This window comes from Rattus norvegicus, chromosome 1 (genome assembly GCF_021556685.1).
Source record: "Rattus norvegicus strain SHRSP/BbbUtx chromosome 1, alternate assembly SHRSP_T2T, whole genome shotgun sequence".
Lineage (NCBI taxonomy): Eukaryota > Metazoa > Chordata > Mammalia > Rodentia > Muridae > Rattus > Rattus norvegicus.
This window is the reverse complement of record NC_141534.1, coordinates 10,305,301-10,329,352: the sequence shown is the minus strand read 5'-3', so window position 1 is coordinate 10,329,352 and position 24,052 is coordinate 10,305,301. Positions and strand designations below refer to the sequence as shown.

At 39.0% G+C, this 24,052-nt stretch overlaps 1 protein-coding gene and 1 long non-coding RNA gene across 2 annotated transcripts in view; both read right to left on the bottom strand.

Annotated features, from left to right (window-relative positions):
- Window positions 1–1,138: 1,138 nt before the first annotated feature.
- Nmbr (neuromedin B receptor) lies at window positions 1,139–11,695 on the bottom strand. Its single transcript, NM_012799.2, has 3 exons — window positions 11,143–11,695; window positions 4,920–5,268; window positions 1,139–1,819 (listed from the first exon to the last, which is right to left on the bottom strand). Exons 1-3 carry the CDS (start codon window positions 11,562–11,564, stop codon window positions 1,418–1,420), a joined length of 1,173 nt encoding a protein of 390 aa, NP_036931.1. The 5' UTR covers window positions 11,565–11,695; the 3' UTR covers window positions 1,139–1,417.
- Window positions 11,696–12,919: 1,224 nt separating this feature from the next.
- Window positions 12,920–24,052, bottom strand: part of LOC103690921 (uncharacterized) — a 52,867-nt gene continuing 41,734 nt past the window's right edge. The window contains exons 5-8 of the long non-coding RNA XR_015649018.1: window positions 23,183–23,270; window positions 22,616–22,667; window positions 17,469–17,500; window positions 12,920–13,178 (exon numbers count right to left, since the gene is read on the bottom strand). This is a non-coding gene — a long non-coding RNA (uncharacterized LOC103690921). The remainder of the gene's footprint in view (window positions 13,179–17,468; window positions 17,501–22,615; window positions 22,668–23,182; window positions 23,271–24,052) is intronic.

Here is a 24,052-nt window from a genome sequence, read left to right as displayed (position 1 = left end):
AGTGTCTGTTGTCGCTCATGTTAGCAAACGCCACGGGTAATCTGTTTACGTTTACTTTTCAATTTCTGTGTCCAAATGATTACTTCACACCTTTCATGTGGGCTAGGGATATTGAAAGGGAAGCTTAATGTTCCAGAAAACACCTTAACATATTTAAAAGGAAACATGGCATAAAGGTCGATTATTAGATGCTTGGTATGGGCTTAAAAAAAACGGGTAGCTTTCAGAGTTTAATAAAGATAATGCTTTAGATCTGGTGAGGTGGGTGGGGTGGGGACATCCTCATGGAGACAGGTGGTGGTGGGGAGGAGGTATGGGATGTGGAACAGTCAGAGGGTGGACTGGGAGGGGAATAAAATCTAGACTGTAAAAATAAATAAATAATAAATAAATAAATAAATAAATAAATAAATAAATTTTTAAAAAAAGAAAGAATTTGAAGGGTTGTTGACATTTGAAAAAAATCTGTGAATAATAAAGTTATAAATTTAGAGAAAAAATAAAGACAATGTATATTTCTTGACAAATGGAAAGATGTTTATTTGGTGAAAACTGTAATACCATGCAGAGAAGAAAAAAAAAATGCCTGAGATCCCATACACTTGTAAGTTGACAACAGCACATGAGAACTCGTCTGAATTACACAAATCTATCTATGCAGAAGCAGTCAATTTGCAAGGAATTTAGGTGTTTACAAAGATTGTCATGCAAATATACAAGTAACAGTGTTGAAATTTGGAGCATATTATATAACGTTTTACATGTGCAAGGTAAGTCATATTCATATATCAATTTATAATTCATAATAAAATGCCATCATATTTTCCAGTACAATACCTAGGACTTACAAACCTTTCTGTAAAATATAATTATACAAAGAACAATAAATATTAATGAAATATGATTAAGCTCCACTTTGGTATTTTTCAAATTAATGTATACATACACACACACACACACACACACACATATATATATATATATATATATATATATATATATAAATACTAATTATGGATAAAATTTCCTCAGCAGAATGATGTAATTTATATTTCAAATAATGGGAGTTTGATCATTACCTCTCACTAAATTACAGAGTCATTATGGAAATGTTCTATATGGCTTAAGAATTTAAAGGCAATATGCCACATTTGCTTGTTGGAATGTCTTAAATCCCAAGGGAATGTGTAAACCGATGTTAGCAGGAGATATATGTGAATTACGTGTGAGTTAGATGTGTGTGGTGTAAGGTAAAATTCTTTCTATTCAGACAAAAGTGCGTGCCTTGCGCTTGAGTCAATCATGAATTAGCTGGGGAGCAGTATAAATGTGGTGATTATTTAGCTCTGCTTCGCTCAATAATAATGGAAAAGCTGCGAAAATGGTATTTCCCGAGGATGAATTGGATGGTCTCCGATCACAGTGCTATTTCTTGCTTTGTGCTATGTCCGTTGAGCAGGACAGAATTGGTCACCACATTCTTCGCGTTGCTTTTCAGAGAAGTCATTCTTACTGCTGAAGAGCTGAGGAGGTAGCTGGTAGACCTCTCAGGATAGGACTTCTGCCCACAACAGAGCTGGCTGTTGAAATGCTTCCTGAAGCTTTCACTGAGCAGGTAAAGAGCAAACGGGTTGACACAGGAGTTGCTGAAACTCAGAACCCGGGCCACTAAGGTGACAATCATGTGTCCAAGAGAAGGATCGATCTCCTTGTAGTTGAAAGACCTATACAAGTAGAGGATGTGGTTGGGAAACCAGCAGAAGACAAAGCAGCCCACAAACACCAGAACGATCTTGGCCAGGCGTTTCCGTGTCTCCATCTGTGAAGAGAAGGAAATGGAGTCGGCTGCAGCCATAACTTACGTCACAGAAGCAAGGAGACTTTCCAGAGTGAGTGGTGAATCCCAAACGTAAGAACTGTTTCCTTACCTCATCACCTCATCAAAGCGATTGCTCTAACTGTTTGACCAGGACAATTTTGGTTACTATGTCATTTTTTTCACAATGTATTTAGTATTTACATAAGATCAGGTGATAAATTATAAACGACTATCTTCATGGCAAAAGCAGTTATCTTAATGAATGGCTTAAAATATTTTCCTTTTACTTAAGACAGGACTATGTTAGTAAAATCATAAATTATTTTGTTTAAATTAAACATAATAAATTAAACAAAATACACTGAGGTGCACATATTTTCCAAATATTAAGGTATTTAAACAAGGAAAAAATGACCTGATGAGACAGGACTAATTTTTACTCCAGGTATCACTACCTATTTATCGCCCCCATCTTTCAAACAAGTAGATAATAAAAAACAAACAAACAAACAAACAAACAAATACATAGACATGGAGATTTAGGCTCCTGACTTACAATACAATTCTTTTCTGGGACGGGAGAGATGACTCAGTGGCTAAAGTCATGCTGCCAAACCTGACAAACTGAGTTCAATACTCATGACCCTCATGGTAGAAAAAGAATAGTAATTCCAGGAAGTTGTTCTCAAGTTGCCCCTCTCTCTCTCTCTCTCTCTCTCTCTCTCTCTCTCTCTCTCTTTCTCTCTCTCTCTCACACACACACACACACACACACACACTATGGCATGCATGCGCACACATGTTTACACACATATATACATACATACACAAAGATAATAGATACATAGATGATAGATATACAAATGGATGGATAGCCATAGATAGATGATAGATACATACATACATACACAAATACATAGATAGTCAAAAGATGATAGATAGATAGATAGATAGATAGATAGATAGATAGATAGATAGATAGATAGATAAGGTAAATAAGATGGTTTTTAACTTCCAAGGAAAATACCAATACTAGTAACATAAATTGGGTTAGATTTTAGGTTTTTTAAATAGAATTTTAATAAAATACTATGCTTACTGTTTTTAAGAAAGTCCTCAGGGATGAAATAGGTACCATCCAAAGTCAGACATTTAATATTTTAACATAAAATCTAGAGTGCAAAACTTAGAACTTATTTCCCATTTGCTTAAATGGTTAAACATACCAGTGTGAACAGGGACAGAATATCAGAAGACACTGACAGACAGTCACCACATTTCTGCGATGGAGCCATTAGTCAGTTGCCAGAATACTCCAAAAAGAACTGGAAAATCCGAAAGCCAGAGCGAACATAGCTGACACTCAGGAGTAAAGTGCTGTGACACTAATGATGCATCTCGGTAGGCTAAGTTGGACAAACCAAGCGTTTTAAGAAGTGTTGAGTGTGGAATTTAGACTACTCAGTGTGTCCTCTCTAGATGACACAGCATGGCTGTAAAACTTCCCATAACACTCTGAAGCTATAGATCCAATTTCAGGTAAGCTTTGAGAGGGTGTCTTGGAAAGTGTCAAGAATCGGTTACCAATTAGGGCTTAAAAATCAGCAAAGGGAAATTTGCGAAAATAAAACAGAACAAATGATTTAAAAAAAAAACATGGCTATGCAAAGAACTCAATGTAAAAAAAATCAAAAACCAAGTATCAAATATCCAATTGTAATACCAACTGGGTTATAGAACTTTGAGTAATGTATCCAGTTACATAAAGGACACAATGAGCCTATAGCATTGATGGTTTTTTTTTCTGGGATTCCAGATGCATGAATAATAAATCATTTATCTGAAACATTGAGTCACCTTCTGAGTCTTTAAAATGACTGTCAACTCTTCGTGGTGACAGTTCTTAATTAATGAAGGATATTCTGCACCATGGCAACCTCCACCAGCTCCTGATCAGTGGATCCCAGCTCCATTCTCTTACTCCATCTAGCCCACCACTAACTTTTTAGTAATCTCAGATTAAATTTGTTTGCCTTCAAATTGGCAACAAGTGGCCATCACCTCCCTGTAAACCTTTATGGTTACAGGAGTTCTGACCCATTGGAGTTTTCCCTACAGGAATGTAGAAACACACAACAAGAAACGTTCACACCAGAACATTTGTTCACTTTCGCTTTCACCCAAATCACATTAACCAAAATTATTAGTGCCTGTCCTTTAACAATAACAACAAAATATGTAGCTAATCTACATGTTGCTAATTTTCAGCTACTGTGTGTGATCTTTATGGGAAAGGTTTCACAGTCACAATAGGCCAGAGCCCCAACCTCCAGCTTACTTTGGCTTTGCATTCGTTTTCTCTGCTTCTCTGCAGTTTCTAGAGCCTCCTATTCTTTTTTTTTTTTTCTTTTTTTCAGAGCTGGGGACTGAACCCAGAGCTTTGCGCTTGCTAGGTAAGCGCTCTACCACTGAGCTAAATCCCCAAACCCAGAGCCTCCTATTCTACTGCCCACTCCAGCCCCCTGATCAGCCCTAAGCACTGCCTTATGGTCATTAAAGAGACGCCCTTTTCCACTCTTCCTCATGCTCTTACAGGGACACTAGTTTAAAAACAAACAAACAAACATTGGTTTATTGTTATTTATTATCCATTCGTGTATATGCATGTGTGTGCATATATGTATGTATGTGCATGTGCACATGTGTGGAAGTCAGAAGCTGGCTTACATGTATTTTCTGGTATCATTCTCAACTTTATCTTTGTAGATTGGTTCTGTGACTGAAACCTATGCACACACAGTAGATTAGCTGGCCAGAAAGCTCTAGGGAACTTCGTGCCTACATCCTTCCCCCTCTTGCTGTTAGAGTTCCATCCCATCCTCAGGTGGATTTCTTTACCATGTTACACAATCACATGTAAGAAACTCCCCAAGAATCCTTTCAGCTAAGGCAAACGAAAGCCCATGTCTGTCTTTGTTATTTCATAGGATGGACAATGCATAAAATAAGACAGAAAAGAGCAGTCACTGGTTTTGACTAGCACCCTTACCACGCCCCCCACACACACACACACACACACACGCACTGGGAACCAGCTTACCTGCTTTTTGGTATGTTCATTGTATTCTCCAGGAAGATTGTGTGCACTTCTAATTAAAGTCTTCGCAATGTGATAATAATAAATGCTGATGATAACAAGGGGTATGAGGAAATAGACAAGAAAAATGAGCACTGAGTGGATCTTTGGATGTAACTCATCTGTTTGTGGGTAGGGTATGCATGCTGTGAAACTGCTGTTATCCGAGCTACCGATGCGTGCTACTTCCGAAAACACAGCCTCAGGGACAGCCAACAGCACAGAGACCACCCAGATGCCCACGGCCTTCAAACTGGTCCACAGCACCACACCAGACGTCTGCATGTCCATGGGGTTCACGATAGCTCTGTACCTAGGACAAAAGTCTCAAGTTACTCTCCAGGAAGGAGGGAAAAGAAAGGGGTGGAAGGAGGGAGGTAGAAGGAGAGGGAGGGACAGAAGAGGAGAGGAGGGACAGAAGAGGAGAGGGAGGGACAGAAGAGGAGAGGGAGGGACAGAAGAGGAGAGGGACGGAGGGAGGGAAGGAAGGAGGGAGGGAGGGAGGGAGGGAGGGAGGGAGGGAGGGAGGAAGTGGAGAGGGACATAAATCTCACTGGCAGAAGAGGTACGAACATATTTTCTTCATCCCCTGCCGTATCAGGGCCTACAATTCATTGCAGGGTTTGTTGACACAGCAAAATATTTAAAAATGGATTTTTCTGAGGGGTGGAAATTGGCTCTTTCACGATGATTTTGTCTTACAAAGTCAACGTACAGTGCGTGCATCCATTTTCAGGGAATGTGAGCACTTGTTACACTTTTTTTTATTTAAATGCCTTCGTTTCCAACCTAACATTGTAATTGCTATCTAAGGGAAATACATGCGTTTGTAAAGGCCCACCAAGCAGTGCACTTGAATTCCACCTTCATTCATTCTCACAGCTTTGGCGTTTGGGTCTTCAAACATTTTGCTTTCACGTTTTCCTAATCACCGAACTGTAGACACTAGGCCAGAGTGAGAGTTCTCTCCACAATCCCACGGAGAGAGCTGACAACTGAAGACTGTTCTATTTTTATGAACAGACGTTTATTGCTTTGCACCATATAGAAGCCTCTCGTCTCATCTCCTGTGTGTTTGTGGCAATGTGCAGTGTGAATGGATGATACGGGACTCACTTCCTGAGACATCGTATCTTGATCCCTAACTCGTCATGGCCAATTCCACACTTTAAATGAAGGAGTGAAAACCCGAACAAACCAAATTGTCCAAAAGCAAGTTATATTTGTCTTTAAAAGTATTTGAAAGTGTATCTAAGAGATAACAGAATATAATAAAAAGCCATCTCAGTTAGACTAATTTGTTATTGTCTGTGATGCCACTTAGGAAAAAAACCTAAATCCTTTTTATTTTCACTGCAAAGTGTGGATGAAGGCGTCTCCCTCCTGACAGTCACATATCCATTGACTGATAACGTTTATCAGATAACTCATAACGGGCAAATTTCCAAAATACGTAAGTACATAAATAAAGCAGCTGAATCTAATTTTTCAATTGAGGAGGAGAAGGAATAAGACAGATAATCAATCTCTATAACAAGTCTTCTTCTACATAGCTAAGAACCAAAAAGATACTCTCAATGCCCTTCACATTTTTAAAAAATAAAAGGAAGATTCCCCTCTCTGTAACATATCTGGTAATACACTTTCAGATACTTAGTCAAGGGTAATTTAAAATGCTAAATTAAAATATCCTAGACTGGGTGAATTATGAACTCCAGAAAGTTATTGCATGGCCCAGAAGAGTGAATGACCAGGATGAAGGCTTTCACAGATTCAGTGCCTGGTGAGCGTGTCATTCCTGGATGGTGTGTGTTAGATCCAAAGCAGGCCCCAACATGGCAGTGCTGGTGACAGGATCCTAAACACAAGGACTCTGACTGGGTAAACAGAAGGGTTTTATTGGGTAAACAGAAGCTTAAACTCAGCATTCCTCAGGGCTCTTTTAAGACTGGTTTCTGTTACCAGGAAAGCCATTACCTCCCTTCCCCCCTAACAGTCAACTACCTGGACTACCTGGGCAAGGGTATCAGGTTCCCAGTCAGTCAGAGCACCCTGCTCTTCTCAAAGACCCCATCCTGAAGACTATCATATAGGCCTGCTCGCCTCCCAGCCCAGCTGCGAGCCTTTATTCTCAGAGGCAGCCTGGAAGCTTGTTCCCCCTAAAGGCTTTCTTTCTACCCACAGAGTGGTCCAGTTGGTGGTTTCACTGAGTCTTTTCTCATAAGCACTGTCTTCTACTGGATCATTCTGGGGTACTTCTCACAACGGCCCTACTCTAAAGACCTAATCACATCGCAAAGGGTGTAAGAGGTACCAGCTATTACCATTGCTTTGTGGGGAAGGATTGATTTATGGATTTTAGGAGGACACAAACCTTCAGATTATAATATGCACTATGACCCTAAAAGGATGGTAAATAAACTCAACACAGTTGGAAAATGTATAAACCTTTCGTTATGATAAGATTGCCAGCTATAAGTCAACATTCATTTAGGAAAATAATTCCAGCAAGGGACTGGGACAAAAATAAGAAGGACCATTTCAACTGGGATGATTCTCTTCACCTCCAGCAAGAAAAGGGAGTTGTAGCTCAGGAAGTCTTTTAATAATACCCAACCTAATGAAAAGACAACAGTGTAAATTCTGTAAACAAAAAATTATAATACAAAAGACAACAGATTACCAAAGCTATCAGTGTATAACATAGCTCACAATTACTGCATGTTTGTGGGGTTTTTTTTTTCTGTTTTGTGAGGGGGGGTGAAAGTACTAGAAAATACCAGATATCATGTATGCAAGGCAAGCAAGCACTCTACCACAGATCCATAGACCCAGCTGTGAAAGAATATTAATGCTACAAGTATATCTTTGAAAGTCTATAAAGAAATAAGCCATCTAATGCATTTCAAAGTGGGCATGTTTTATCATGCTTTCTTCAAATATTTACATAAAACATGAGAAAGACGTCCCTCGGCATAAAAGCTATTTCATTAAACTCTGGAGCATAGTTATGTGTAAAGTATTAACATTTTTCTTTTACAAATAGTCTCTGAGAGATATTCCTAATTGGAAACTGAATTAAAGAATAACCAATCAGAAGGCAGATATGACGATGTATAATCATCATTCATTTATTAAGCATCAGTGGATAGATTTACTCATCAATTTGAATCTCATTTATGTCTGTATGTGGTACAAATTTAATGTAAATATAAATTTGGATTTAATCGTAATACAAATTACAGAATTAGATCATTTTTACTTCTTGCAAAAACCATCAAGGCATCTCAAAAATCTGTTTCTTTAAGCATGTCTCCTTAAACTTCCCTCTTTCTGCTTTTCAAGCCTTACTGTGCAGAAAAGAGGCCAGCAAAAGTTCAGGTGTGAACCGTATGTTGAGAGAAGCAAAGCGACTTCTCATTATAGCTTCTCTAGGCACAGGAGAATGCTCAGAGCCCACCGTGACTTCTCAGTGAATCACTGTTGGCTTGGGTAATAAGGACATCATCCATGGAGACCACTTGTGGTGAGTGGAGCTGTCAGATACTGGCTTAGGACAGAATGGCCGTGCAATGGAGGCTGTCTAGTGTCACTCAATGTACAGAGAGCTTCAGAGTCACGTAAGACCACTATGCAACGAGGAGGACAGACCGGGCTTTTCCAGAGATTGAATGAGACAGAGTCTCTAGGATATGAACGGAGAGATTCTGCCTTTACTTTATTGATTGCTCAGATCTGCATGCAAGCTACGCTTAGAAACAGTTTCCAACAGGACTGATGCAGCAGTGGGCAATTTTGCCTCAGGCTTCCTGCAAGCTGTCCAGAGTAGTGGGTGCACAATCACAGTGAATTTCTGAAAACACCAAACGTCTGTTATTTAGAAAAGCAGATGCCTTCTCTTAAAACGTCATGCCGTGTTGAAACTATTAGTCTTTTTTTTTTTTTCTAAATGGGTAAACTACCTTAGGAGCATATATTTTGTGTTATTCCATCATCCCTTTCCAGGTAAAGTGTGTATTAATAAAAGTGGCAGTAAAGACCCAGCTGCTGTAAAATCCAGCCTGACACATTCCTTCCCTACTGACCACATGTGACCCAAACAAACAAGGAATCGTGTAGCTGTAACTAAATTATGGGATCAATATTAATACTCAAGAACAACACAGTGCGTCTCAAGTCACTGATGTTTTTTCTAAGTGGAAGGAAAATGGAAGTGATTAAAATCAATTGAGTAAAAGACATAATTTACTACATTCCGACATAATATAGCCTATTCTATTTAATAATAAAGTAATAAATTAGGTGCAGAAGTTGCAGTTTATTCTGTGACTGTGACTCTGTAAAAATCACAGCTGGACCTCTACTGTACGAGGTAATGTTTCCTTTTGAGATGACAGTTCAAAAGCTCTCAGAAAACGTAATTACCCTTACTGTAAGTACAGGTCACCCTGTATTTGTCCCTTTTTCATTTTTCATACACCTGTTTTCTTCCCTTTTTATCCTTATTATATGTTATTGGCACTTTTTTAACTATTAAGCTTCCATAAAAAACAAATTGAAAACAGTCAGGGTACTCAATGGTCCAAAAGAGGAAATCCACCATCATTATAATGAGAGTATCTTGATGACCCCGTAGTCCCCCTAGTATGCATAGGATGCCCTCAAAGAGTCCTAAATACAGGAGGCTCTTCAATCCTTGGCCTCTGATCTAGGCAAACTTACTTGTTTCCATGACGACAGACTGGAAAACTTGTTTGACATAAACTCAAGCTTCTGAGTCTTGCTAGTAATGCCATACTTTAAAAAGGTCATCGATTTTTTTTTAAAGGATGGTTGGTGTGGTCTTCTCTGATGGCATTTGCTAAATATCGTGTTTTATTCTAATTAAGTTTATTTCTTTAACAGTCTGATTAAAATAGGACACCTGAAGAAGAGCAGCCAAGCTTCCATGTCATATTTTAGCTTTGAAGTTCAAGTAAAACTGGAGCCAAGAGGGCAAAATTGGCCTCATAGGGTATTCAACAGTTTCAATCACTTTTCCACGACCATTTTAAAAATAGCACATTTCTTGAAATAAGTATCTATTTAACGACAACAAAAGACACTCCACTGAATACTGTCTTACTTCCAATAAATATTAACTCTTCAACTCCAAACTGGTATAAGGACATTATAACCAGCCCTAAGAAACTCAAATCCAGACTCTTTAATAATTCATTATGCAAATTAGCAAAGGTGAGCGAATATCCTTTTTCAAGTTACATTGTTTAGCTTAAATAACCAGTCTGTCCTTCATTCCCAAGGCAACGAAACCACAGCTCCAAAATTGATAGCTAATTATATACGCTGCCTCCAGTCAACCACCCAGACCTTCCTTCCTGGAAAGACCCAAAAGCATACTGCAGGCAGCCAGGGATAACAGCTGTAGCCTCCTCATTTTCCCTCCCAGAAATCTGAGCTTCAGGAGCTGCACATGGGAAAGGACAACACTGAACGGAATGATCTGCCAAGCAGGATAATGGATACATCGCACTGCTGTAGTACATGAAAGCCAATTTGTAAACGAAGGCTGTGTTCATAGCACGGTCTTAAGACGTTAACATTTAGCATTATGGGGGTGGGGTGGGTCTTGATTCCAACAAGAAGTAGAAGACCTTAATATTTTCCCACAGGATGTGAGAGCCTATTTTTGAAGAATACCTATTATTCTAATGGTTTCCCTTAAACGAATATTTACTTCGTACTGTAAATGGTGCACAGTCCGAACTAAGCAGCTTCCTAAAGTTAAACTTAGGGTTCTAACATAGCAGAATGCCACCCTATTGAATCAGTAAAGTACGCGGCGCAGGTTTGCATACATGGGGAAAAAAAAAATCCCAGAGGACAGTTGAATTTAAACTTGTTTACGCTCTTCCAGGCTTAGTAAGGTTCACAAAGTGTGTCGGGGGATGCAGGTACCATTAAGTATTATTTAAATCCCTTTTTATAACGTTAAACTCCACTTGTCATGCTTTAATTCGACTTACTAGGCTTTCCTTATATACATATACGTTCCTTCCCCTGCCTCTAACATCCTATCTTTCCTAACATCCTATCCTGCACACTCCAATTCCCAGTCTTTTAGTCCCCTGCCCCTGTCCATCACTTTTCCAGTGATCCCTTTGCTACCTGTATTTTTTTTTTTTACCTGTCAGCGCTGAGGGCCGTGAGAGTGAACACGGAAACCCCCACCGAGGTGAGCTGGATGGCTGGGATGAGTTTGCAGCCCAGCTTGCCGAACACCCATTCATCAAAGAAGTATCGGGAGGCATCCACTGGGACGCAGGTCAGCAGCAGCAGCAGGTCTCCCGCAGCCAGGTTAGAGATGAAGATGTTGGGGACACTCCGCATGGTGCTGTTGGTGAGGAATATCTTCACCAGCATGATGTTGCCCAGCAAGCCCACCGAGATGATGATTAGGTAGAGGGATGGTATCACACAGCGGATTACCAACTCCGCGGTGGTCCCGTCTGAGTCAGGCAGGAAATCATTTTCCCACACCTCGGGTTCCAACTCGCTCTCGCTCGCCTCGGTGGGCAAGGAGAGGTTGGGGAGAGACCTGGGGGGCATGGTGTCCTTTCCCAGGGGATTCGCGGGAGTTTTCCTGCACTCGCGCGTCTCGAAAGTGCGGTGAGTACGACCTGGGTTTAGTTGATTGTCTCTGATCCTGGCAAGTTTGTGGCTCCTGGAACTGAGCCACCGCGCGGTCCTGCAGAGAAGTCTTTGCCCGCTGCGCTCCAGAGCTTCACCCTAGGAGAGGTTCCCTTCACTGCCGCGGGTTAGCGATTTAAACTCAAAACAAAAAGCCAAGCAGTGGAGCCTTTATTCTATCTTTATGGCTTAGTTTCCGCTATTAGCAAGCAGGGGGACAAAGGTCAGTCCCTGTGGGACCCAGAGCCCTACCTGCCTAACTGGTCCACCCCCCCACCCCCCCCACGGAACGGAAGTCATCCACAAGCTGCGCGGCTGCGAAAAAACTGCCACCAACACGGGGCCTCTTGTATTCGCCCCACTCTTCTCTCCACCGTTCCTATTGTAAAACTGTGTGGAGCTGAAGGGTGGCTGAATCTGTTTTTCCTTCTGTGTCCCCTTATACATCCATCCTCAAGCGACTCCTAGCAGGAGGAGCCCACGCAGGAAGTTTGTGAGCCTCTGAGGATTGGAGATCTGAGCTGGCAGGTCCCCAGTGCTGAAAACACTGAATTTAGCAAGCCAGCCAGCTACAAAAGACTCCTCTGTGCTCCATTCTATCATCCTCTGACCAACCCCAACCCCAAGTCTGGAAAGTATCCCACAGTTGATGCATTTTTAAACTTAGATTTTGTGGTGCTACAGTGTGTGTAAAGTGCACATCTCTTAGATGTGTGCTTTACTCTCAGGACAGTTTAGTAGAAGCCACCGCTATGTCTGCTTCACCTTGAGGATCACGGGGACAGAACTTTTCAGGATACAATCATCATCCGACTTCGTCCATCATACATCTGTGGGAAGTATACATGCTCTGAGAGAAGCAGATGTGTTGTTTTGGTCATCTAGAAACAGATTACCTGTTACCTATCCCTTCTCACGTTCGCTAACATTTGCAAGTTTCCCAACATTAGCCGATTTAAATGAAATTTCTGTGAACATTTTTGCACAGGGTTTCCCGTGCACACACTTGCAACCAGGCTTGAATTTGCTAGACTCGAAGCTCATGTACATGTTGTAAAAGTTAGTGGTGGTTTTTTTAATATGAATCACCAACTCGTTTTTTTCTCTCATATTAATGTGATGTTAACTCTATCTGTATATGTGTGCCTAGAGTTGATAATGCCAGTCGTAAATTTAGACACTTAAAATCTAATATGTTCATTTTCTGAAGTGTGACGCTATAGGTCACCCAGGGTGATCTTGAGTTCTCGGGCTCAAGTGATAGATTCTCTTACTTCAGTTTCAGGAATTTGGAACTACAGGACCTCACCCTGCAGCCAAATCGAGAGTTTAATAATCTTTCAATAGGAATAACGTGAGTTTCTGAATAGCCACGACACCCGGACTTCACAGTGCAGAGGCTGCTCAGGGCCAGAGAGCTGGCTTAGTGCACAAAGCCTTGCAGTACAAGAGGGAAGTCATCCCTTGGGCCCATGTAAGGTACGGAAGGAGGAAAGCAACTGGACTGTACTGGATCTGACTTCCGCAGCATGCCTGAAAAAACAAGAACAACAACAAAATAATGATGATTATAAATAAAATATGATAAGCTGCCTAGACACAATGGTTCCAAGATTAAATAAATAACAGCTTTGTCATTGGGGAACATGGGTGTGTGGGCTTGAGTATTAAAATATAAACTATAACAATTGGAAGTCAGTCAAGGATCACCTTTGATGACCTAGCCATGAATTTATAAAATGTGCACAGGTGCAAACCCACTTGCCAGTGAAGCGGCTTTCCAGACACTACCTACCGAAGGAGATTTCACACAGCGAGGAGGATATTGGGATTAAAATCGATTTTTTTCCTAGCTCAATTTCAAGTTTTAGTTTTTCTTTTATACTTTTTTTTCTTTTCTTTTCTTTTTTTTGGAGCTGGGGACGGAACCCAGGGCCTTGCGCTCGCTAGGCAAGAGCTCTACCGCTGAGCTAAATCCCCAACCCCTCTTTTATACTTTTGAATTTCACCGTTTAGTCCATTGCAACGTTTAAGGCTGGCTAAATGGAATTCTCACATACATTTCTTTCAATAAATAAGTATTGTTTCTAGTTTTGAATATACTTTTGTAAAATAATTAACATGACATATAAATTGAAATATGTCTCTAAAATTTTATCTCTAAGGCTGTTCCTCTTTAAACATTCAGTCTCATCGTGCAAAGTAAATTTTTAAAGAACTCAAAATTTTGAGAGGTCTCAAACTTTCCAGATCAAAATATTCCATTTTATTGACTTTTTACTCTTTTATATTTTCCCTGCAATAAAATTGCATCACTTGCACCTTCTAGTCACTTCTCTCAGGTCTCTTTTTAATTTGTTATACTTATTATATATGTATCCACACACGTATCAAAATATATAACGTGCTGAATCCATTCGCGTTGTTTGTATGTACATGGTTTCAAGGCTGACCACTCTGCAATGGAAAGCTAATGAGAGTGCTCAACTCTGATAGAGGCTCATTACGCCTCTCCCAGTAATCATTAGTTACTTGTTCTTTGTCTAGGGGCAAGATGCTGTGATATTTCCCCTTTCCACTAATTTTGCCATTTCTATTGATATTTCTGTTGTTCTAGTATTACTTGTGCAGCCACTTTAAGGAAAGACTGCTTAGAGAAGACTTCCTGAGAGTCAGGTTCTAAAAAATCTTCCTGACCCTTCTTGCTTGATGTTTCTTAGGGCATAGATGCAGGAACTGTGACCTATGTGTACCAACTGGGACTGGGCTCCCCGTGAACTCTAGATTGTGTCCAGTTGTGGTTTTCTGTGATGACTTCCATTTGCTATACAAACCTTCTTCCATGGGTGGGGGGTGGGAGTGGTGGCTACACTTATCCTTAAGTATAAGATTTACAATACAATACACCATTAATGCTGACCTATCAAAGTGGAAGCAATAGATTCCCCCTCTCTCTCTCTCTCTCTCTCTCTCTCTCTCTCTCTCTCTCTCTCTCTCTCTCTCTCTCTTTCTGTCTCTCTCTCCCCTCATGTCCATGACCTCACTACCCCTGAGAAGCTGGCTACCTTAGTACCAAGCATGATTCCTCTCCCTTGAGTGGCCTTGAGTGGGCCTCAAGTCCGATTAGACAGCTGTTGGGTGTCGTATCCATGTGACTATGACTTCTTACAGTAATTAATATCTTACCACATGGTAATTGTCATGGTGCATTAGGTGCTGCACCTGGATAGGGCTGTTGAACTGATTTCTTCTCTTCTCGGCCTACATAGTACTTCATTTAACCAAGGAAGCTATACCACAGGAGTGAGGTCAGTTCCAGGCTGAGTTATCTGAGCTGTGTATCTTCAGCAGCAGTGGCCCACTCTCAACTCTCTGCTCCCAAAAGGCAAACAAGGGGTTTATATATATGTATGTTTATGTGTATGTATATGTATGTATAGGTATGTATATGTGTGTAGGTGTGTATATGTATATGTGTGTATATGTGTGTTTATGTATGTGTATGCATGTATGTATGTTTATGTATATGTATATGTATGTATGTATATTATATATAATATATATTGTTTTGGAAATCATATGGATACCCTGAGCAACCCTCCAAAAGGAGGTTTCTTGTGTCTGCTACTATGTCAGTCTAGATTACAGTCTAGATACAGTCTAGGTATCATTAAATATATAAGCATATGGAAGCATATGTGAAATAAAAGTATTATATAACTTTCTCCTGGTTCTCTGTATACTCTTAACTATTTCAATGAGAAAAGTGCTTAGTCCAAAAGCTGTGTTAGCAAATACCCAAGTAAATAAATTCATAGAAAGAAATTTGTATTGAATGAAACTTTTCATTTTTAATAAATCTATATATATATCTACTTAGATGTTAAGGTTCATGGTCGACAAGATCTTAGACAACATGTGAATAATGATTTTATTATGAAAAATTTTAAATGATTACAACTACACAATTATAAGATGTATCCCAAAATTCCAAATAAAATATAAATATTATCTAACTTTTCAATACACATCAGCAATAGACATGCCCTGAAGGACAAACTTTATTTCATTCAATGTACCATCATCCCCTAAAAGTTACATCTCACTGATAGGTACAGTCTTTGAGGTAAGCATTTAAATATTATATTTTACAATAGACAACTACATGAGGTAAGATGTGCTTAATTCTATAAATATCCCAATAAAACTGTATGTTGAAAGTAATGTTATGGGGTTGGGGATTTAGCTCAGTGGTAGAGCACTTGCCTAGGAAGCACAAGGCCCTGGGTTCAGTCCCCAGCTCCGGAAAAAAAAAAAAAAGAAAGTAATGTTATGAGTTCAATGTCTGTTATATATATTCCTTTGTTCCTAAAGAAAAACTAGCATAGATAAAACCATTAGCGATGGAACCCTGGGTAAAGTGTTTGCTGTGTAACTATAAGGAATAGAGTACAGAACACCAGTATATGACTAAAATCTGGGCACGAAGACATGTGTCTGTTGTATCAACAGTAAGGCAACAGAGACAGGCAGATCCTGGTGTCTTCTTGAAGGGAAAATTTAGTCAAAATAGAATATTCCAATTTAGATGAGATTTCTTGTCTCAAATATTTGGTGGAGGGTGATCAGTTAAAATAACTTGGGCTAAAGAGATGGCTCAGCCATTAAAGGCTAGGCTCACAACCAAAATATAAGATAATTGAACTCGGGGTTGAGGATTTAGCTCAGTGGTAGAGCGCTTGCCTAGGAAGCGCAAGGCCCTGGGTTCGGTCCCCAGCTCCGAAAAAAAGAACCAAAAAAAAAAAAAAAAAGATAATTGAACTCCTTGTAGGCTTCTACATACTTATACACAAGAATGTGTACACACACAAACACACACACACACACACACACACACACACCACCTATACAACACAAAATAATTAATAAAAATTAAATGAAATTGATAGCTAAAATGCATCAATAAATGTAATTTCTAAATAAGTAAAGGATAAGTTTTTAACCCTGAAAAATTGAATCCTCATAAAATATGCATTATAGGTTTTACATCCCCAATACAGAAGCTATAAAGAACCATGCTCTTGTTTCAAATTTGTTAATATAATTATTCTATAAGTGAGGTGAGATAATTTGAAACATATTACATTCATAACCTTTATTTCTCCCACTGTATATACTTTCAAAGTATTATGAAGAAGTTAAATGTCATACATACTACAACATTTCACAGATTCCCATTTAAAAGCATTGGAAAAACAAATTTAACTACAAATATCACTGCTATGTAATAATTGGAGGCTACTATAATCAATGTTATAAAAATAAAAGTGAAAATGTATAGTTTGAAAAAAAATGAGATGGCGATACAAAGTAACAATCCTCAAAGAACAGTGGACCTGGCTTCCTAAGAAAGAAAATAAACCGAAGGGAACAGAAAATTCAAAGACAACCTTGTCTACAAGAAAACATGTATGTAAAAGTATGTTTCAACAAATGAACACAGAGAAGTATAGATTAGTTAATAGGCAATACTTGGAAAACCAGTTCACATTACAAGAATGAATTGGTAGATAACATTAAATATGTAGGAATTTCGGTAAATTAAAGAGAATATGATCTGGGAAAGACAAGAGAAAGAAACCTTAAAAATCTATTTATTTTTAAAGGTTTTTCTCTTCCAAGGGAAGGGTGGATGCCTTACACTTAACCAAATGTGTGAAATAACTATGCAATAATGATTGGTCAACAACTCATGGGACAGTAAGTGCTTTAAGTAAGTTACATTCCTAGCATCAGGAGTATAAGGAAACTTTGAATACTCACCCTCTGGTACAGTACTCTGAAAAGTGTTACACCTAAAGTTGGAAAAATTAATGATATAATAAAGGTTTTTATGTTCTGTCCTTCCAACCAGAAAACTGCTAATAAAGATCGAAATTCAGCTCAATACAGGTAATATAATAGTAGATAGATAATAAGAATGAATGAATTCTATTTCATTTGGTCAGAAAAGAAAAATGCATTCTAAGGAAATACAATGAAAACAAAAAAAGATATACAGTAATTATTAAGCAGAAAAATGTCTACTATAGAAAATATACTTTATACAACTAGCAGGAGAAGAAAAAATTACTTCTCCTAGGGAAAACCCATAGTGACTCCCAAGATGGGAATATATGCTACTTGATGAAATAAGATGCAGACAGAAGAGTTAATTTTAATTTATCTTTTAAATTAAATTTGATAAATAAAATTTAAGACATATAACATACCACAGAATATATAATTAGCCTAATATCTCTTTAAATAATTGCCAGAAAGTGGATGAAAATGAAACAGAAAACAATATCATTGAAAAATACTTCCCCAAGTTTTATGTGTTTATTGAAAGCTAAAAATCCATGAAAATATAGGAAGCTTAATAAATCCCAGATAGAATAAATGAAGACATATTTATCACAGTTTGAAATCTGTGGTTTTCTCACCAAGATCAGTCATAAAGGACAGATATCCCTCCTTTCACCATTCCTGTTTAACAGTGTTCTAGATCTTCAACAATGCAATAAGACAAGAGAGAAGAATGAACTGGGATGGAGGAAATAAAACTGCTCTTGTTCATGGATGAATATGACTTGGGTTAGAAAATCTTGGATAAAGAAAGCCAACAAGAAAAAATACTCTTGCAAATAATAATGAATCATAGCATAATTTTGAGACTTAAAATTAAAGTTCAGGCCTCCATTGTTGGTGAGATTGCAAGCTGGTACAACCACTCTGGAAATCAGTCTGGAGGTTCCTCAGAAAACTGGACATAGTACTACCTGAGGACCCAGCTATACCACTTCTGGGCATATACCCAAAAGATGCTCCAACTTAAATGAAGGACACATGCTCCACTATATTCAGAGCAGCCTTATTTATAATAGCCAGAAACTGGAAAGAACCCAGATGACCTTGAACAGAGGAATGGATATAGAAAATGTGGTACGTCTACACAATGGAGTACTACTCAGCTAACAAAAACAATGACTTCATGAAATTCTTAGGCAAATGGATGAAACTAGAAAATATCATCCGGAGTGAGGTAACCCAGTAACAAAAGAACGCACATGGTATGCACTCACTGATAAGTGGATATTAGCCCAAAAGCTTGGGATACCCAAGAAACAGTTCACAGATCATATGAAGATATTTGCAGATGATAAGATAGTATACTTAAGTGACCCCAAAAGTTCCACCAGAGAACTACTAAGCTTGATAAACAACTTCAGCAAAGTGGCTGGGTATAAAATTAACTCAAACAAATCAGTAGCCTTCCTCTACTCAAAGGATAAACAGGCTGATAAAGAAATTAGGGAAATGACACCCTTCACAATTGTCACAAATAATATAAAATACCTCAGTGTGACTCTAACCAAGGAAGTGAAAGATCTGTATGACAAAAGCTTCAAGTCTCTGAAGAAAGAAATTGAAGATCTCAGAAAATAGAAAGACCTCTCATGCTCATGGATTGGCAGGATTAATGTAGTAAAAACGGCCATTTTGCCAAAAGCAATCTACAGATTCAATGCAATCCCCATCAAAATTCCTACTCAATTCTTTATAGAGATAGAAAGAGCAATTTGCAAATTCATTTGGAATAACAAAAAACACAGGCTAGTGAAAACTATCCTCAACAGTAAAAGAACTTCTGGGGGAATCACCATCCCTGACTTCAAGCAGTATTACAGAAAAATAGTCATAAAAACTGCATGGTATTGGTACAGAGACAGGAAGGTAGATAATGGAATAGAATTGAAGACCCAGAAATGAACCCACACACCTATGGTCACTTGATTTTTGACAAAGGAGCTAAAACCATCCAGTGGGAATAAGATAGCACTTTCAACAAATGGTGCTGGTTCAACTGGAAGTCAACATGTAGAAGAATGGAATTTTTATCACCCTGTACAAAGCTTAAGTCCAAGTGGATCTAGGACCACATAAAACCAGATACACTCAAACTAAAAAATTAGGGAAGAGCCTGGAACAAATGGCTACTGGGGAAAATTTACTGAACAAATCACCAATGGCTTATGCTCCAAGATCAAGAATGGACAAATGAGACCTCATAAAACTGCAAAGCTTCTGTAAGGCAAAGGGCACTGTCATTAGGACAAAATGGAAACCAACAGATTGGGGCAAGATCTTTACCAATCCTACATCTGATAGAGGACTATATCCAGTTCAAGAAGTTAGATTCCAAAGAGCCAAATAACCCTATTTAAAATGGGGTATAGAGCTAGACAAAGAATTCTCGGCTGAGGAATATCGAATGGCTGAGAAGTACCTAAAGAAATGTTCAAAATCCTTAGTCATCAGGGAAATGCAAATCAAAACAACCCTGAGATTCCACCTCATACCAGTTGGTTAAGATCAGAATGGTTAAGATCAAAAACTCAGGAGACAACAGATGCTGGCAAGGATGTGGAGAAAGAAGAACATGCCTCCATTGTTGATGAGATTACAAGCTGGTACAACCACTCTGGAAATCAGTCTGGCTATTCCTCAGAAAATTCAATATTGTACTACCTAAGGACCCAGCTGTACCCCTCCTGGGCATATACCCAAATGATGCTCCAACATACAACAAAGACACATGCTCCACTATGTTCATAGCAGCCTTATTTATAATAGCCAGAAGCTGGAAAGAACCCAGATGTCCTTCAACAGAGGAATGGATACAGAATATGTGTACATCTATGGAGTACTACTCAGCTATCAAAAACAATGACTTCATGAAATTCATAGCCAAATGGATGGAACTAGAAAATATCATCCTGAGTGAGGTAACCCAATCACAAGAAAACACACATGACTTGCACTCACTGATAGGTGGCTATTAGCCCAAAAGCTTGAATTAGCCAAGATACAATCCACAGACCACAGAAGCTGAAGAAGGATGACCAAACTGCAGATGTTGCAGTCTTTCTTAAAAAGGGGAACAAAAATATTCATAGGAGGAGATATGGAGACAAAGTTTGAAGGAGAGCCTGAAGGAACAGCCATTCAGAGTCTGCCCCACCTAGGCATTCAGTCCATATATATACAGTCACCAAAACTAGACAATATTGATGAAGCTAAGAAGTGCGTTCTGATAGGAGCCTGATTTAGCTGTCTCCTGAGAGGCTCAGCCAGAGTGTGACAAATACAGAGGTGAATGTTAGCAGCAAAGCACTAAACTGAGAACAGTTTCCCCCCTTTTGAGGAGTTGGAGGAAGGACCAAAGGAGCTGAAGGGGTTTGCAACCCCATAAGAGCAACAATACCCACCAACCAGAGCTCCCAGGGACTAAACCACCATCCAAAGAGTACACAAGAACTGACCTATGGCTCCAGCTGCATATGTAGCAGAGGATGAGCACCAATGGGAGGAGAAGCCCTTGGTCCTGCCAAGGCTGGATCCCCCAGTGTAGGGGAATGTCAGGATGGGAAGGCAGGAGTGGGGGTTGGGTAGGGGGAACACCCTTATAGAAGAAGGGGGAGGGGATGGGACAGGGGGCTTATGGATGGGAAACTGGGAAAGGGAATAACATTTGAAATGTAAATAAAAAATATTCAATAAAAAAATAGAAGCTCAAGACGAAGGAAGATCAAAATGTGGAAGCTTCAGTCCTTCTTAGAAGGGAGAACAAAATACTCACTGGAGGAAATATAGGGACAGAGAGTGGAGCAGGGACTGAAGAAAAGATCATCCAGAGACTACTTCACTTGTGGATCCATGAATTATGTAGCCACCAAACCCAGTCACTATTATTGATGCCAAGAAGGGCTAGCTGACAGGACCCAGATATGGATGTCTCCTGAGAGGCTCTGCTAGAGCCTTACTGATACAGATGAGGCTGCTTGAAGCTAACCATTGGACTGAGCACAGGGACTCCAATGGAGGAGTTAAAGGACTGAGGAGCTGACTGGGTTTGCAACCTCATAGAAAGAACAACAGTGTCAACCAACTAGACTAACCAGAGCTCCCAGGGACTAACGCACCAACCAATGGGTACACATGGAGGGACCCATGTCTCCAACCACATATGTAGCAGAAGATGGTATTGTCTAGCATCAATAGCAGGAAAAGCTCTTGGTCCTGTGAAGGTTCATTTCCCCAATGTCAGGGAATGTCAGGGCGTTGAGGTAGGAGTGGGTGGGGGTGGGTAGGAGTGGGATCATCCTCACAGAAGCAGGGAGTAGGGGAGGTATTGGAGAGGGGGGAAAGGAGATAACATTTGAGATGTAATGCATAAAATACTCAAGAAACTAAAATAAAAAAATTAATGTATATTCAGGCATCACATCCTTTTGTACACACTGTCACCACTAATTGGGTTTCAAATTCAAAGCAGGAAAGTGTTTGCATTGGGTCTCTGAAATAAAACTGATAAATGCAAATCTATCAAAGCATATACAATATCCATGTGAAGGAAACTGCAAAAATCTAGTAAGTGTAATCATAAAATTAAATAAATGGCAACAACTCTCTGTATTTGTAGATAGGAAGAAAGACTTGATATGTCCGTTATCACACCTTGATCTCCAGATTCAGTGTAACCCAACCAATAGATCGGGAAGGTAATATGTGGGCACCAACACAATGACAGTAGGGTTTCCATGGATTTTCTGAAGACCAATTATAGGAAAAATAATGTTGGGGGAAAAGGACAAAATCAGAGAACTTTTTCTACCTGAAGCCATAATCTGTAGTTGTCAAAAAGTGTCATGTTGGGGAAAGAATGAAAAGAGTCAGTGGAACAGAAGACTAGTCCTGAAAGTGTTCCCACAGGAATCTAAGCAACTGTTCATTGACAAAGAGCTAAAGGGAACGCCAAGAAAACATAAACTTATTATCACATGGTGACAAAACAAATGCACATCTAAATGCATAATGTTCATCATCATCATCCTCTTCATCACCACCACCATCATTATCCTCCTTACCATCATCTTCTTGTTCTTCTTCAACACCATCTTCATCATCTAGGCATAGATCCTATATAAAGCACAAAGGTTCACTCACAGTAAAACACGGGCTTGAATATAAAACACAGAACCATATAATTCCTCCATAATCATATGGGGAAAGTTCTAAATAACCTGGGGATGACTAAGTTATTTTAGAAAACAGGTAAGTTGTGTTTACTAATTTAATTAAAATATAACCTTCTTCCTTGTAAAAACTATTGTCAAGAGGCTAGAAGGAACAGGCACAGACTGAATGAGATCAGTGAGCTGAAGTATACTAATTGTGAAGAAATTGTTGTAATTACATATCCAAATGTTTTGCCTGCGTGCATTTACATACTCCAAGTATATGCCAAGTACCTGTGAAATCAGAAGAAGGTATCAGATTTCCTGAAACTAAAGCTACCGTGTGGGTGCTGGGAACTGAAGCTGGGTCCTTTGCAAGACCAACAAGTATTCTACTAACCTCAAGTACACAGAGAATTTTTAAAGCTAAACAATAAGAAAAGAAACCTGACCCAGTTTTTAAAAAATTAGTCATACCTCTTCAACAAAAATAGACGTAAGGATCTCAAGGTCCCATGGCCAATCAGTCTAGTCGTCCATGAGTACCAGGTTCAGGGAGGTTATCCTGTCAAAATAAGGTACAAAAGGATAAATGAAAACACCCAGTATCATCCTACACACACACACACACACACACACACACACACACACACACACACACACACACGTATTCATTTATGTAAAAATATATATTCACAAACAAAAAAATCAAATTAAAAAATCAGAATAACAGGTTTCCATATGATCTTAACTTTTTAAATTGTCACCCAAGTCAAAAAATAAATAAGTACAATCATAGGGGATAGTAGAATACATGTGTGATGAAAGAATGGGGGACGGGGTGGTGATCCTTAGAGTTCAAGGTTTAAATGTTAATGAGGCAGAAGGGTGGGGAATAGCAAGGGCTAGGGGTGGGTTAACCAAGCTGAAGATGTAGAAATTAGCCTTATGTGAATCTACTAGACTGTAAGTTAATGGCAAATATTATAGAACAGTGGAGCTTAACTACTCTTCCAGGAAGACATGAGTCATTTATTGAAACTTCAGGGCCAGGTACAGGACACCTCCAAATGGATTACTAGACAAGGAATACACAAAGACACCAAAATAATGCAGGCTATTGCCTGCTTGGCTGTCTGTCCACCATTATTATTTTTTTAAATAAAAATTTTTGTTTTGTATCTGTAAGAATCATTTATCAAGATACAGAAATTTTTATTTTAAAGTTGTAAACATACTAAAAATTTCAAACTGTTTTCACTGAGTACTTACTAGTTGAAATGAATTGCTTTGCTTATAGCTTTAAGTTTTCTGTTATTTACCAAGTATTCATTTTTTCTTTATTAA

Excerpts from the sequence above, each read along its gene's own strand:
- Nmbr (NM_012799.2), bottom strand. The coding sequence starts at position 11,564 with ATGCCCCCCAGGTCTCTCCCCAACCTCTCCTTGCCCACCGAGGCGAGC. Across the intron at positions 5,269-11,142 it reads ACGGCCCTCAGCGCTGACAG|GTACAGAGCTATCGTGAACC; the intron begins GTAAAAAAAAAA and ends CTTTTGTCCTAG. Across the intron at positions 1,820-4,919 it reads ATGAACATACCAAAAAGCAG|ATGGAGACACGGAAACGCCT; the intron begins GTAAGCTGGTTC and ends TTCTCTTCACAG.